The 15,174-nt window shown below is 38.2% G+C and overlaps 2 protein-coding genes across 4 annotated transcripts; one reads left to right on the plus strand and one right to left on the minus strand.

Moving 5' to 3' along the window:
- The first annotated feature begins 2,859 nt into the window (after positions 1–2,859).
- LOC113296848 (probable inactive histone-lysine N-methyltransferase SUVR2) lies at positions 2,860–9,784 on the plus strand. Of its 3 annotated transcripts, none has more exons than XM_026545204.1 (10): positions 2,860–3,142; positions 3,230–3,314; positions 3,602–3,847; positions 3,955–4,711; positions 5,168–6,486; positions 7,295–7,560; positions 7,915–7,981; positions 8,085–8,135; positions 8,948–9,044; positions 9,397–9,784. In XM_026545204.1, the coding sequence occupies exons 3-10, from the start codon at positions 3,665–3,667 to the stop codon at positions 9,426–9,428; spliced, it is 2,772 nt and encodes a 923-aa protein (XP_026400989.1). In that variant the 5' UTR covers positions 2,860–3,142; positions 3,230–3,314; positions 3,602–3,664; the 3' UTR covers positions 9,429–9,784. The 3 variants fall into 3 exon arrangements, with proteins under 3 accessions (XP_026400989.1, XP_026400988.1, XP_026400990.1); XM_026545205.1 differs by lacking the exon at positions 3,230–3,314 and having other exon boundaries at positions 2,865–3,142; positions 5,168–5,355; positions 5,710–6,486; XM_026545203.1 differs by lacking the exon at positions 3,230–3,314.
- Positions 9,785–11,734: 1,950 nt separating this feature from the next.
- On the minus strand, positions 11,735–14,762 carry LOC113296849 (glutathionyl-hydroquinone reductase YqjG-like). The gene is made up of 3 exons (XM_026545206.1): positions 13,941–14,762; positions 13,592–13,841; positions 11,735–12,195 (listed from the first exon to the last, which is right to left on the minus strand). Exons 1-3 carry the CDS (start codon positions 14,726–14,728, stop codon positions 12,004–12,006), a joined length of 1,230 nt encoding a protein of 409 aa, XP_026400991.1. The 5' UTR covers positions 14,729–14,762; the 3' UTR covers positions 11,735–12,003.
- Between the last annotated feature and the right edge of the window lie 412 nt (positions 14,763–15,174).

Here is a 15,174-nt window from a genome sequence, read left to right on the forward strand (position 1 = left end):
AGAGACCAATAAACTTTGTCCCAATCTCTTAGAAATTTCAACCATTTTTTATGATTTTCCGCATGTTCTTTGTCCACTCTCTCCTTTATCTTGCCTCTCTCATCTTCTTCTTCTTCGGGGGATAGTTTGTTCTTTCGAACATCTTCCTCTAGTTGAACAATCATTCTCTTCTTAATATCCGCCTTAGTGGGTTCAAACAAGGCATGGAAAGTTTTTATGATATTTTGACGTATATGATATGTACATAGGAAATTTTTTGCTTCTGGGAAGACGTCGGATATTGCTTTCATTAATGCGTCATCTTGATCAGTTACGATGACCCTCGGAAGTTGATTTTCCCGGAAGAATAATTTCAATTGTCGTAATGCCCAATGATAATTATATTCCCTCTCGTTTTCCATTAAACACCAAGCCGATGTGAATGTTATCTTGTCCGAGGTTTGCCCCACGATGTTGAACAACGACATATTGTACTTGTTTGTCTTGTAGGTACAATCCATCAAAAGAACACCACAACATGTATTTGCCAATTGTGAAAGCAAAGGATGTGAAATGAATATTTGAAGGGGCTTCTCGTCCGACCCTCTTTTAATGATACTCGTGTAGTTGTAATCCCTTCCCATTCCACCCTTCTAATAGTTGTTTGTGCGCGATAAATTGTACGTAGAGAAGACACGTTAGACGCATCCTTTTCCTTGAAGCCTCTGAGAATTTGTCTCGGTTTGATAAGTGCTTTGGTCAATTTCTTTACATCCTAGAACTCATGAGGTTTTAGCTTCGCAACTTGGTAGTGACCAACAAAATCTTTCGGATCCTGGTGGTTATGACAACCACACAAAACCTCACAATCCCAATTGTTCATGTCATTTAAACGAAATACAAGCTTAAACGGGCAATTATTCTTCCTCGTACGAGTCTTGTATACCCTATTAGTCTTCTTTGGATATACATAATCCTTTTTCTTGTGGCTATTCTTCTCCTTGTATTTCCCACTTCTCTCGCAAGCCATCTCAAAACGCCTCTATGAACCTTCGGTATTCCTCACCAACACACACATGTTCTTAAGAGCCGTCTCTATATCCCAAGCGATTGCTTCATTTCGATCTATTAGTCCCTACATAAGATCAATTTCACGTTCATTAGAAGGTTCATTACTAGCAATCCACTAGTGAAGTTCAAGATACTAGGTGAAAAGTATTCTTTGGTCACATACCAGAGGTATTTTATAGCATTCCAACGTATTCCGATGAAGCGGCTTTGCATTTTTTGGATCAATATATGTCACCACATAAAGATCGAATGAAAATTAGTTCCAAATGAAATTAAAACACTATGCCGGAAACCCGTACCGGCATGCTCGACCAATGTTCCGGCATTGTCGAACTTAACCAAAACTGAAGACCAAATTTGAAACATATTCCGGCATAAAAGATTCATTAGACAGCAACGCCGGAAGCCAAGGTGCCGGCATTCTCGTAATTTATTGTCCCAAGCCGGTACATGCTTCCGACATTAAAAATAATTGATATGTAATGCCGGTATTTAGCTTTGGAAAACATTTATTCCTGTGTGTTTTTTGGTAGGTACCGGCATTGTAAAATTGAAACTTAACAACGCCGGTTGCGCTGCCGGCATTCTCGATATTGATGGTACCACGCCGGTACGGAGTTCCGACGTTGATGTTTATTAATTTCCCATGTCGGTGTTTGGTTTTAGATGGAAATGTTTCTTGTATGTTTTTCATACAGTTCCGGCATAAAAACCTATCAATGAAACCATGCCGGTTGATTATTCAGTAGTATATTCCTTGGTAGGTAAAGAGTAACTGCGTACCGGCATAGTTTTTTGGTAGAATACTATGCCGAATCAATATTCAAAATGGGGGATATCACTCTACCGGCATGGTCGTAGTATGAATACCATGCCGGTATTGAGTCTGCCGTCATGGTATTCATACCATTTCCATGCCGGCACCGAGGTTTTACAGTTGAAAAAATGGCGGGTCTAAAGAAAAAAAATTAATTTTTCAGCCTCCTAGCAGCTTTACCTGTGTATTGGGGATGCTTGCATGTTGTGCAAGTTTACTTTCTTGTGTAGCTTCTTCGAAAAACTCTCCATACTCGTCAAAATCATCATTCAAGGGTGTTTGCTCAACAAAGAGTTGCAATTGCGAGTTGTTGTCGTTAGCTCCTTGTTGTAGTTGAGCTAAAGATTCAACAACTGCAATTCTCTCCTCAAAATCATCTTCCATTTTCACAAAAAAATTTCCACTCAAATTATTTTTCCCTCCTTCTACTCTCACCTCACTCACCCAAATTCAAATAAAACACACACTAATCATTTATCAAAAATCTTATGATTTTACTAATTATTATTAATCACTAATCCTGATTAGTGAGGGGTAGAATAGGTAATATGTAAAATACTTAGATAAGGGATGACCCCGAATTGATATATGGATCCAGTTTTTGTCCTTTTCTTATATCCCCAATTGTTTTTTTTATCCCCCAATTTCGCATTCTTTAAAAGCTCCTCCTCCCCGGCTTCTTAAAATTGAGGAATTTGGGAAGTGCTTTGGGTAAAAAGCACTTTGATTTTTTTTTACCAAACACTAATTTCAAAAATTATTAACATATATATATAGGTTTTGAAAGTGCTTTTGGAAAAACGAAAACATTACCAAACCCAGCCTAACCTTTGACTTGTCAGCTGGCTTGACCAGGTCAATGGAGTGGTCAACCACTGATTTCTCCAGTCCAAGACTTTGCAAACTACACCATATTCTCCAGTCACCACAACGGCAGAGTATCTTGGACAGGTGAACTTTATTCCAGATGCCACAACGTCACTGCCATCGCAGTCCGGCCTTCAACACATATATGTGAGCGACGCCAGCTTTGTCCCATTTCTGTAGTCTGTATTTCACTGTACAGGCACAATTTCTCTTTCTGTCTGTCACTCGCTCTAAATACAAACCTACAATTGTCAATCAATAGTATTGATCTCCTCGATTTCCTCCCCTGCAACCAAATATTTTTTCTTTCCTTTTTACTATCTTTTTCCTTCATTTTCATCTTCATCCCCTTCTTCTAGTTTTTGACCTAAAAAAACCTCTCTCAGGTCTCATCTCAGGGTTCTTCTGGTAAGTTTCCTGTTCTTATCTTTTTGTTGCTAGTATCCCATTTACTCGTTTTTCCCATTTTCTGATTTTTTTCTCTCTCAAAATCAGAGGTTTAATCAAGGGTTTGTGTTGGAGATTTAGCAATCGGTGGTGCATTACTGTAGTTTTTACTTCTGTGGTTGAGTTTTTTAAGGTTCAATTACTTCTTAAGAACTATAACTTCTTCTTAGATGTGTTAAATCAATTTCTAGGGCTTATTCACTTCACTATTTTGCATGTTGTCTGTAGTATCTAGTCGTGTCTTCTTTCTTCTCGTTTTAGTCTTTTATGGAGTTTGTACATGAAGATTTCTTTTCTTTGTATGAGTTTCCTTGTAGTAGTAGTAGTAGATCATGTAATATTTGTATGGTATCTTTGATTTGGGTCTGCCTCTTTTCTTCAGAGAAACACTGATATTGTTGTTGTGCTTTGTTTTCTTAGGGTTTTGGACTAGGATGTTGGTTGTGTAATGCGAGATAGTCTACTCAAATTTTTTGATTAACAATGACGGCTAATGCGAGAGCCCTCATGGCCTTTAACGCAATGAAGGCCATAGGTATTTCTGGGGAAATAGTAAAGCCAGTTTTGAAGAATTTATTGAAAGTGTATGACAAAAACTGGCAACTTATAGAGGATGAAAACTACAGAGTTCTCGCAGATGCTATATTTGAGTATGAAGAAAATAAGGTAGGTGCACTACTTGGTCTCTTAATTGCTCAAAACTTTGCAACTTTGTTTTTCTAGACTGAGACATTTTTATAAATGCTTTTAGATCTTATTCCTCTATTTATTAGGGTAATGAGAAGCAGAAGGTTGAAGCTGACTCGCATGACGAATCTGGACCTCGGTTGAAAAGATTACGAAAGAAATACCAAGAAGATGAACCTCCCCCTTCTGGTGAAACATCACTGAGAAGGCAAAAAGGTCCAACTCACGATCAGCTACAGAATGGGCTCGGAGAGGAAGGGATGGAACCATCTAATCTTGGAGAAGGAGTGTCTGGACTTGACGCTGTTCCGCTGAATATACATATTCCAAGAAGAAATGAAGAGCATTCACTGCCTCATGATTCTTCCATAGATGAAAGTGAAGAGGCACCACAGCTTCATCTGAGGAGAAAAAGAAGTGAACCTGAGCCTACTTCATCTCATATCCCTTTCAAGGACAAGGGAAAGGAGCCTCTTGTTTTACCTCCAAGTTGTACTAGGATTGAAAGAGTAGTGCCAACTCCGTTACGTATTAGAGATGATACAGCTGAACCCATGTCTATCTCACCTTTGGCAGACCAAAGAAACAAAACAAATGGGCATTTATCTTCTCATCCTAGAGAGAACAAAGTTGTTACTGGTGGAGCGCCTACCGTAGTCTGTACTGACGAGGCAAAGACTAAACCTGGGGCTGACCAATTCCCTAAAGAAACTTTAGCTAATGCTGATCAATCTAATAGGCTGATTAATCCCAAAAGTGAACCAAGCAGTGATGATTTTCTACCGCTCGAGCTTCCGGTTGCTGTGATCCATCCTCCTAGCCCAGACTGCAGAAGAGCCGAAGGTAATATACTTACATTGCATTCTAGAAGCCAGAGTTATATGGACAAGTATCTAAACAAAGATGTGCATCGTGACCTGTGCATTATGTTACCATTTAATTGCAGTTTCTTTCAACCTCGACTGTATGAATAAAGCCTGAAACTAAGTTTTTTGCTGTACTGTTATTTCTTCTTTAATAGTTTTGGTCTTTGGTCCATATGATATAAATAAATCCAACAACTGTTATTGGGATTCAATTCAATGACTTACTAGAATGAAAAACTTTAGGTATTAATAATGTACATAACAGTGGTCTATTCACCACTTGAAACTGTCATGCGCAGAGAATTCGGAATGACGTATGTAATTGCAATTACCGGGAAGTAATTTCCATACTTAAAATAGCTTCGTCTTCTGGTTTTGAACATATCAAGAATTATTATTTGATGAATTTCCCTCATGTGTTTATATATGCCAGATAATGACCGAAATGTTTCTAATGGGCATCATAGTGTGGATACCTCGTCTTCTCGGGATGCAGATGCTGAAGATGAAAGTCTAAGTGGTCCAGGCACAGCATGTAATAATGGGGAGGTTCTAGAGCTTGCTAATGTGACAGAGGCAACTCCTGCGAATGTTGACATTGTTTCATCAAACTCAGGAGAGGTGAAAATTTCTCTTAGCTGCAACTATCCCCAGAGACAACCCAACTTTCACCTGCCGAGTCTGGATGTGGTTCTGAAAATGGTGGAGGATAAATGTCTGAAATCGTACAAAATTACTGAACCCAATTTTTCTTTGATGAATGTGATGAAAGAAATGTGCCAATGCTTTTCAGATCTTGCTAATGATTCACCTGATGATAATCAAGCAAACTCGATACATATAAAGCCAAACCTCGATTTGCAAAAGAAATCTAATATGAATAATTCCTTGGGTGCCACATTTGAAAACCAAGACTCTTTTCAAGCACCAGCAAGTTCTTTGCACAGATCACTCAGTTTTCATTCTTCTGTTCAGGTAAATGAACCACAGGCCCCGAGTGCGCTTGCTCTGGATGGCATGGATGCTTCTCCTGGCACTACTGTACAACTCACTGAAGAAGTTTTTGCTAGGCCTAGTGGCGAAACAGAAAAGACAGTGAAACCAACAGATCCAGAGTTTCCAAACGAAGGGGATATGAGAATGGAGCAGACAGATCCAGGTTCTTCAAGTCCATTGGGTTTCGTAGGTGTTCAAATTGAAATGTCTATCCCTGATGATATAATTTCTGAGGATGATACCCCAGGTCTTTTAAGGCCACTCCATGATGTCAATGACATTGCTAAAGGCGAAGAAAATTTCCGAATCTCCGCAGTCAATGAAGTCAGCAGTGAGCCTTATCCACCATTGTTTTTCTACATTCCACAAAACATAATTTTTAGAAGTGCGCATGTGAAGTGTACACTTTCCAGAATTGCGGATGAGGATTGTTGTTTAAGCTGTTTTGGTGATTGTATGTCATCGTCTGTTCCTTGTGCATGTGCACGTGTAACTGGGGGTGATTTTGCTTACACACTAGAAGGTTTTCTTAAAGAAAATTTTCTAAATGAATGCATTTCGATGAATCGGTATCCTCAAAACCACCTCTTTTACTGTGAAAGTTGCCCCTTGGAAAGGTGTAAGAATGGGGATTTGTCTGACCCATGCAAAGGCCACTTAGAGAGAAAGTTTATCAAAGAATGCTGGAGCAAATGTGGTTGCAACAAGCAATGTGGAAATCGAGTGGTACAGCGCGGAATATCATGGAATTTACAGGTCAGATCTATCTTTTGAATCTTAAAATTGCACGCCTACTTTCAATGTAGTTTGTCCATTCTGGTTATTTGTAGATTCTAGATTCAACTCTTTTAAAAAATCTGATAGAATTAGAAAGACAAACAATAAGGGGTGATGGTTAATGTATGAATTGGTAGTTTTTGTAGAATAATGTTCCTACTTTGTGGGGGCAAAAAATAAATAAATTCAAGGGCAGTTTTAAGTGGGTTTAAGGGATAAAAATATAACTTCAGGTTTAAGGGATGAAATATAACTTTAGGCTTTGAGAAGCTTTGGAGCCAGTTGGCAAGTGGGGTCAGTTGACCTTACTTCTATCTGCTCCGTCCTGATCCTTGATTATATTACGCATATAAATTAGCAATGTTCTGCAATTCGTAGTTCCCATCCATGCGATTATATAATGATAGATTGCTACAAGGGCGCGGGCCAAATAAGGGCAAGTGGGGTCAATTGCCCCCACTTGCCAATTGACTCTAAAGCTTCCCAAGTCTGAACTTATGATTATCCCTTTAAAGCTTATAATTTTATCTCTTGTTTTCTCCCACAAAGCAGAATATTTCATTTTTGCTCCTGCCTAAAATTCTAGCTCCGCCACTTCTTCCAAGGACTGGCATCTCATATGCTGTTAATTTGCATCACCTTTATAGGATATTATGAATTCTGAAATGATAAACCTGCTGTAAGTGAGATCTCTTTATGTTTCATGCATATGAATTTTTCAAGGGCGGGTTTATCTTTTATTATGTCTGCTTGATTATCAACTGATCAGAGTTTGTTAGATTTTTAGGTATTTTTGACAGTGGAGGGAAAAGGATGGGGCCTGAGAACACTTGATGATTTGCCTAGAGGAACTTTTGTTTGTGAATATGTTGGGGAAATATTAACTAGTAAGGAGCTCAATGAAAGAAACACGCAAATTGTTGATGGCGATAAACAGACATGCCCTGTGCTGCTTGATGCTGCTTGGGGTTCGGATGGTGTCGTGAAGGATAAAGAAGCACTCTGCTTAGATGCTACATTTTATGGCAATGTTGCTAGATTTATTAATCACAGGTAATTCACCAACAATCAGGGGACACATCTACTAGCATGTTTCATCGTTGGTCATGATGTTAGTGTTATATCCTTGTGTATATTATTCTGCTATGCCGTTGTCAACTGCGGGGTTATTGGTTTAAAGTACACCCTGGATGATTATTATCTGGAAACTAATCAAAACCATCCAGCTTCCTACCTTTTTTTAAATTGATAACCGTGCAATGGAAGGCAATAACTACACATTATCGAAAGATTCTTTTTTATTACTAGATATTTTATTTCTAAATTCGTATCTGTTTTACCATTTTATCCCACTCTTTCTTTTTGCTCTTAATTTGATTACCTTAATATTCGTGTTTCCTTGTTTAGATGCTTCGATGCAAATTTGATTGAAATCCCAGTTGAAGTGGAGAGTCCGAATCATCGATATTATCATGTAAGCAATTTCGGCCAGTTGCATTATTCCATTTGTTTTTTTTCGTGGAATGTCTATTTAATAGAATTTATCTTATGTTGCATATCTCTTGCTTTTTTGGAAGGTGGCTTTGTTCACTACAAGAGACGTAGAAGCTTTGGAAGAGCTAACATGGGTAAGTTGATGCCCAATTGCGAATGTATTTATTTTAGTCAAAATCCTATTTTGTAATATTTACAGTTGGCTTAGTTTATTTACTTCTATTTTAGTTATATATTTTTCTAGTTGTCACCATGCGGGTACCATTTTCCTGTACTGTGAATGGGATTGATGATACAGTAAACACCTTGATAGAGTAATACCCTCTCGAGACCAGGGAAAATGTTACTTTAGCGAGGTCAACACATTATACATCGTTACTTTAGTCCGTTGGCTTTAATTGGAATCGGAAATTGAGGTGTAGTGATTCATGAAGGAGTTTAAAGGCTGGTTTTTAATGAGGATTTGTTTTGATCTTGACCGTTCACACTGTAATATAAGGTTGTCATCTATTCAGAAACTTTGAACCCCATTGTTTTTCATGGGAAAACTTAGCATTTACTAATTCGCTGAAGGTTTGTAAGTTTCAAATTGATTCATTCTTACTTGAAAAGATTGCGGTAAGAACTAGAGGCCCATAAGTCATCTAAGTTTTTATCAGGTTAGAAGTCATTCAAACAAGGTGTGAGCAGGGTAGGGTATCCTTGTGTGAGCCAGCACGGAATAATATACAGAATATGAACAAATGCAATCCAGTAAGCTTTGGTCTAGCTATATCAGAGAGCAACATGCTCTATGAAATAGTTTAGCTTTGTAACATAAAGTGAAGTAGAACCTTGGGAAATTTCAACTTTGTACATTTCATGTATGTGCTTTAGAAAAATATTTACGATCAGATAAATAAATTCCATATGCTTTCTCACTTCTCTTGTATGCTGACTCATTCAGGACTATGGGATTGACTTTGCTAACAGTAATCATCCAGTTAAGGGGTTCCGATGTCGCTGTGGAAGCAAATCCTGCCGAGACATGAAGCGGTCACAAAGTTAGTATAATAACTGTGAAACATAAAGATTGATTCACCATTTACTATTCCTGAGTAATTCTGTGCGCTAGTTGCATTTCCATTTGTGAAATGGCATCATCTCTGTTCCAATTGGAAGTTGGTTTCTCTATGTAAACCCAAGACTGCTAGATTTCAGGCAAGGCGGGCAATTTTTATTTGCCACTACTTGGTTATAAATATTTTCTGTAGTCTTGATTTCCATTGTTCCAAGTCTCCTTAATGGTAACAGTTGAAGCCCTCAATTCCATTTTATTGCTTTTGCTGTGTAATTGTTCAAGATTGATTTGCTGCTTCTCCAATAGCTTGACATCTGCCATATTGTGATGTGCAGAAGCTAAACTGAATCCTTTAGTCTTGAGGTGAGGGGCAAAAGGAGAGGACTAGCTGGGGGTTCTGCGGAAGGCTGTTTTTGTTGGTTATTCTGCAAATAAAAACCAGTGACTAGAACCTTAGGCTGCTTGCATCTGAAAAAACGTAGCCATCAAGCTTTTTATCTTCTTTTATTTGTGTATATACATATTTCGGGGGTTAATTTAGGTCTATTTTTGAAAAAAACGAAAGACCTAGTGGCGGTTTAATAGACGGTTTATTGGCTTTGTAGTTTGTACCAAGTCAAGCTCTTATTTAGGAAATACCATGTTAATAGGTTACCCGCTTTACAATTAGTTAGCTCTCCTCTCAATGGTTGTATGTTTTCAGTCTAAAATTTATTTTTCTTCTGTTGGTGGTAGTGTTTTTTTAGAAAAATGATGCTTGCGGCAAATAAGAAGTGGGTTAAGAAATGGAGAAGTCATTCATAAGATGGAGAATTCTCAGATAAAGTTCAGGTGGGGTAAAAGATCCAAGGTGGGATTTACTTCAAACTGTGGGGCAAAGTTTGCTCCCAAGCCTCCCATAAAATGCTTGGTTTCAAGAACTTGACCAAGACTGACTGGAATCTTGTCCATGTAGGTCTTGATGTCCTGAAAAGCATTCTCTTTGGGAAGTGAGGAATGGGAGTAGTATTTATGCTTTCTTAACTGGATTCTTATTTCTTAATGCTTTTCATCCCCTGTTCATATCTTAATCCCAACTACCAAGATCCTATATTAAAATTGGAAAGGACATTTAGTCTTTACTCCTGAGTCCTGAGAGCGACTGCAATGGTACGACTAAACTCAAAGATCAAAGACCAAAAAAAAAGACTGCAATGGTACGACTAAACTCAAAGATCAAAGACCAAAAAAAAAGACTAAATTTGGTCGCGCGTAAAATTAATCACCGCACGAAAACGGGCGTAAATTTGGTGTACGCTTGAATGGGGCGTAAAATTGGTTTACGCCCGAAATTTGAATGGGGCGGATGGTTTGGTGTCCGCCTGATGAGTAAGTGAACGGGCGGATGGTTGGGTGTCCGCCTGATGAATTTCATTTTGAATGGGGCGGATGGTTTGGTGTCCGCCTGACGAAATGTGAACGGACGTATGATTGGGTGTCCGCCTGATGAATTTCATTTTGAATGGGGGCGGATGGTTTGGTGCCCGCCTGATGAGTAAGTGAACGGGCGGATGGTTGGGTGTCCGCCGAGCAACAAGCGTACTTTAAATTTACGCTTGTTGCTGGGAGTAAATTTAAAGTACGCTTGTTAACGGGCGGAGATTTAAATTATGCCCGATGAAATTTTAATTAAATAAAAAAAAAAAGAATAAAAGTCCGCCTGATGAAAGTTATAAAGAATGGGGCGGACTTTTAAAGTCCGTCTGATGAAATTTTAATGGGGCGGATTTTTAAAGTCCGCCTGATGAAATTTACAAAAAATGGGGCGGACTTTTAAAATCCGCCTGATGAAATTTTACAAAAAAAAATTGGGGCGGACTTTTAAAGTCCGCCTGACGAAATTTTAATCATGTACCGTTGCGTCACAACACGGACTAAACCCAAATTTTGGTCTTTTTTTTTGATCTTTGATCTTTGGTTTTGATCGCACCACTGCAGTTGCTCTGACAACAGCATGAGAATACCTATTGGCCTATTGTAGGTGAGGATACTAATTCTGGAAATTTTCTGCATACAATGGCAGTTCTGGAAACATAGCTTCTAGTTCCACTGTTAATCAACCAAACATGGTGTACAGGAAACTTCGGCAATCCCCTGTGCTGCCAAAGATTTAGCTGTTCCTTTGGGCATTGAACAAATCTTGCCATCTAAAACTAAGCTGTTCAATTATACCCATAGGATATCTTGTGCCGAGTGTGTGACAGTAATTTTAATCAAACTGTTGAGCATATTATTTTGAATTGCCCATTTGCTAGAGCCACCTGATCTTTAATACCAAATGTAAATCAAGTCCTTCAAGACCCATTACCAGTAACAAGCTTCTGTGTATGGTTTTTACCATCTGGAGGAAAAGATGCTTTAAGCCTTTTCAAGGGAAAAACCTAAATCCCAACTACACCGCTAGCTTTGCTTTAAACCTACCAATTGAGACTGTTGCTGTTTCTGCAGTTGAGTCTGTTTCTCAGGCTCTGCCAGCACATAATGAAGATCTTCCAAGTAACTGCATGATGATATTCTGTGATGCATCCTTACTAGTCTAGCTAGAATTCCATAGGAAGCCGAATGCCTGGCGATTTGAGAAGCTATCGACTGGGCAAAGAGAATGAACATTACTGAAGTGTGCTTCAGCAGCGATTCAAGGAATGCTGTTAGTTATTTGGAGAATAAGCAATACCAGATTAGCTCGTTTAGTAGTACAATTTTAGATTACAACAGCTATAAAGAAAAAAACGGACTATGAGTATACAAGTCATCAGTGGATGATACTATTGAAAAGTGTTGTTGGCAATTCACAGTATCTGGTTACGTAACAAAATTGAAAAGTGACGTACTATGTGCAACTCCAGAAAAAAGCTGTACGAAATTGCCATTATAGCATCTTACAACAGCTTGAAGTAAAACCTTTATGCAGCAGGAACACTGAAATGTTCATCAGTGGATGATATTAGTTCTCTATTGTGGGATGCAGAGAGGACTTCATGCTTACAACATGAGGGTACTGTGGGTCGAATGCTGCCTGGATTAAGAGGGAAAAGAGTCTTGTAGTAACCATCCATGATTGCTTCAAAATTGCAAGTGGCAGCAACTTTCGGAATCTGCTTTTGGAGTCAAGTAAATCACTAGTTACTTACCAATGTAATATAGTACCATTTGTTGTGAACAAAACCAGAAATAAAAAGATAAAAATGATAAACGAAAAACGCGTAACACTTTGCAATATATGCTGGTTAATATTGGCTAGAAACAGTTAAACACATGAAAAGACAGACGTTTCAGATATGTTACCAAAGACAGGACATTAACTAAACCAGTACTACTTAAACTGAGTAGGGAATGAACGGGACCAAGATGAACTGCCTACCAAGATGACTTCCTTGATATCTAATACTCCGATTGTACAAGATGCTTACAAATTGACATATGGCGTATTGGTACCATACCATGTCTGGTAATACTGTAAGAGACCTCTGCCTGAACTGAGCAAAAGGAGGATGGCTCCTATCCTAGCAATTGGATATATAACAAACTTTTCCTATACTAGAGAGAAGTATAGGTTATCATTTATAAGTGAGATTGTTTACTCTTATCATATCCATGCCTCTACAAAGATTTGACATATGGGGTTTGTCAGGTTTATGTCTTGGACCAACACAGAAATATTGGCTTGCAAGAGAATCTCTACTAATTGTTAGACTGAATACCTGCACGAACAATTCATTATTCACATAAACTTGAAAATTTCTACTACTAATTCATTAGAATCTCTACTACTAATACATCAACTTGAAATTTTCTTTTATGTAACTTCTCAATGGAAAGTGTGTTAAATTTGGCATCTAAACTAAAGAGCTCTAATGGAAATATAGGAGAAAAATGGTTTATAGCTTTAACTTAGCTTTCTAGTTTCTACTCTTGCAAATTCAGTAGAAACCTCTACGTGGAGATGCTCTAACATGGCTCTTTCTAACTCAAACGCCAAAATCAAATGTAAAATCTGTTTGCAAATTAATGTTGAACAAGATGACCCTCTTATCAGAGAAAAGAAAAGAAACGACGATGACCCAGATCTTTCAAGACTTGAAGCGTCCACAGATTATATTGCAATAGTTTCATCCCCAGGTTCAAACTTGAAGCCCATGGTTTGATTTATTAAATCTAATTTCACGGAACACATCTCCAAAGAAAAACGTGGATTAATATGCAATGTTCTAGTAGGTAGATATGTCAAGCAGTTGTGAGACTTACAATGCAGATGGTGACAGAATTTCCTTGCATTAGAACCAAATATCATCTCAATCATTGTTCATTATAGAAATAAGTTTGACATCTTATCAACTTTAAGGGGATCAACATGCTTATAAATATCGGATGTATTCAGTTCAAATGAACTCTCTTCAGACACATGATTTAATCAACAGTGACGCAAGGTATAAACTAAAAGCGCAATAAGGGAAAACTCTTTTATCGATAAGAAGATGAAGTTTACATTACCTGATATATGTCGCGCATGTAGCCATGAAGGTTTTCATACTCCAAGAGCTTTTTCTTTGTGCATTTAAAAAGAGCGTTGTAGACAAGATCAAAACGAATCAATGTTGTAAACAAACAAACATCCGCAAGCGTCAGTACATCTCCACACAAATATCTGGAATTACCCAAACGACCATCTATCATATCCAATGTCCTAAACAACCCAGTAACAGCAGTGTCATATGCTTCTTGACTCTGTGCAAATCCACATCTGCCCAACCCACACAGACATATAAACAAACACATGTAAGCCACATTTCAGTAGTAAATCAAAAAAGGAATCAACATTTCACAAACCCAATCATATTACCTGTAAACCCCATTGTTGACATTGGGATAGATAACTTGATTCCATTCTTCAATCTGCTTCTTCAACGATGGTGGTGAGAGGTCCAACCCCGACCCCTCGAACCCCGAATTGAATAATTCAATAATATCATAACTCTCATTACAATACACTTGTTTCTTATCAACATCCCAAAGCATAGGAACAGTTGATCTACCATTATACTCTCCTCCACTATGGAGTCTATAGACTTGTTTCAAATTCTTACACCCATTTACACTATCTGAACCAGGCACCAGAAATTCTTCTTTTTGGCCACTTCTTTTGCCATAATCATGAAATTCCCAAGAACCATCAATACCAGGTGAAGCAATAGAAACAGAAATGATATCATCTAAGTTCTTAAGTGCTCTAACGATAAGGGTTCTGTGAGCCCATGGACATGGTAATCCAACATAAAGGTGGAGTTTTGGAGGGATGGAGGAGATTGATTTGGCGCGAAATTGACTAACAGGACGAGAGTATGAACCAGAAGGATCAGATGGAGCGAGCTGAGACATCATGAGGTGCCATGTTGAATTCCAGGTTAAACGAACTGTGGAAATGAGGAGTTGTGGGGGAAGTGATTTGCCCCATAGGAGTTTAGTTATGTTAGTTACAACATCAAGAGGAGAAGAAGAAGCTGCTGGTGGTGGGTTTTGCTGCTGATTCAGTGAAGATTTTGGTGTCAAACATCTGAAGTTTTGTTTCCGGTTGTTGTTGGTGCTGATTCTTGGAAAGGGTTTCAGAAGTGTGGCTGTGGCTGTTGACATCGTAATGTGCTGGATTACCCATTCGGCATTCTTTCTTAATATTTGTATGTATGGCTTTTTTTTTTTTTTTGGCCTCAAATTAGTATTTTTTATACTTAAATAGAAACAAAGTTTTTACACCAAGCTGGATGGGACTCTCGCGGCAATCCTAGTCTATGAAACAAAAATCTACCTACCATACTATTTGTATCATTGTTGTTGAGGCAATTTTTCAATCTTTTCAAGAAATTTATTGTATCTTAACCAAGCTCGCCAAGAGTCCAAAAAACTAAAACACCAAATTCCTAGCCATGAACAACACACTCGTCCATATATTTTTGTTTTTTGCGAGTAACTGCAGCTGCAATGTCACGACTCAGCATGAAAGTGCGTATACCGCCACCAGTGAAAGGTGAAACACCCATAACGTCTAGACATACATCCTGACCGTTCTCCCAATTATAAAC

Source organism: Papaver somniferum, chromosome 7, assembly GCF_003573695.1.
Source record: "Papaver somniferum cultivar HN1 chromosome 7, ASM357369v1, whole genome shotgun sequence".
Classification (NCBI taxonomy): Eukaryota; Viridiplantae; Streptophyta; class Magnoliopsida; order Ranunculales; family Papaveraceae; genus Papaver; species Papaver somniferum.

Bases quoted from the DNA above. Each gene is read 5' to 3' on its own strand.
- LOC113296849 (XM_026545206.1), bottom strand. From the start codon at position 14,728: ATGTCAACAGCCACAGCCACACTTCTGAAACCCTTTCCAAGAATCAGC. The intron at 13,842-13,940 runs GTAATATGATTG...TGGGTTGGGCAG, and splicing joins GTCAACAATGGGGTTTACAG to ATGTGGATTTGCACAGAGTC. The intron at 12,196-13,591 runs GTAATGTAAACT...CTCCAAAAGCAG, and splicing joins ACATGCGCGACATATATCAG to ATTCCGAAAGTTGCTGCCAC.
- LOC113296848 (XM_026545204.1), top strand. From the start codon at position 3,665: ATGACGGCTAATGCGAGAGCCCTCATGGCCTTTAACGCAATGAAGGCC. The intron at 6,487-7,294 runs GTCAGATCTATC...TTAGATTTTTAG, and splicing joins GAATATCATGGAATTTACAG to GTATTTTTGACAGTGGAGGG. The intron at 7,982-8,084 runs GTAAGCAATTTC...CTTTTTTGGAAG, and splicing joins CGAATCATCGATATTATCAT to GTGGCTTTGTTCACTACAAG.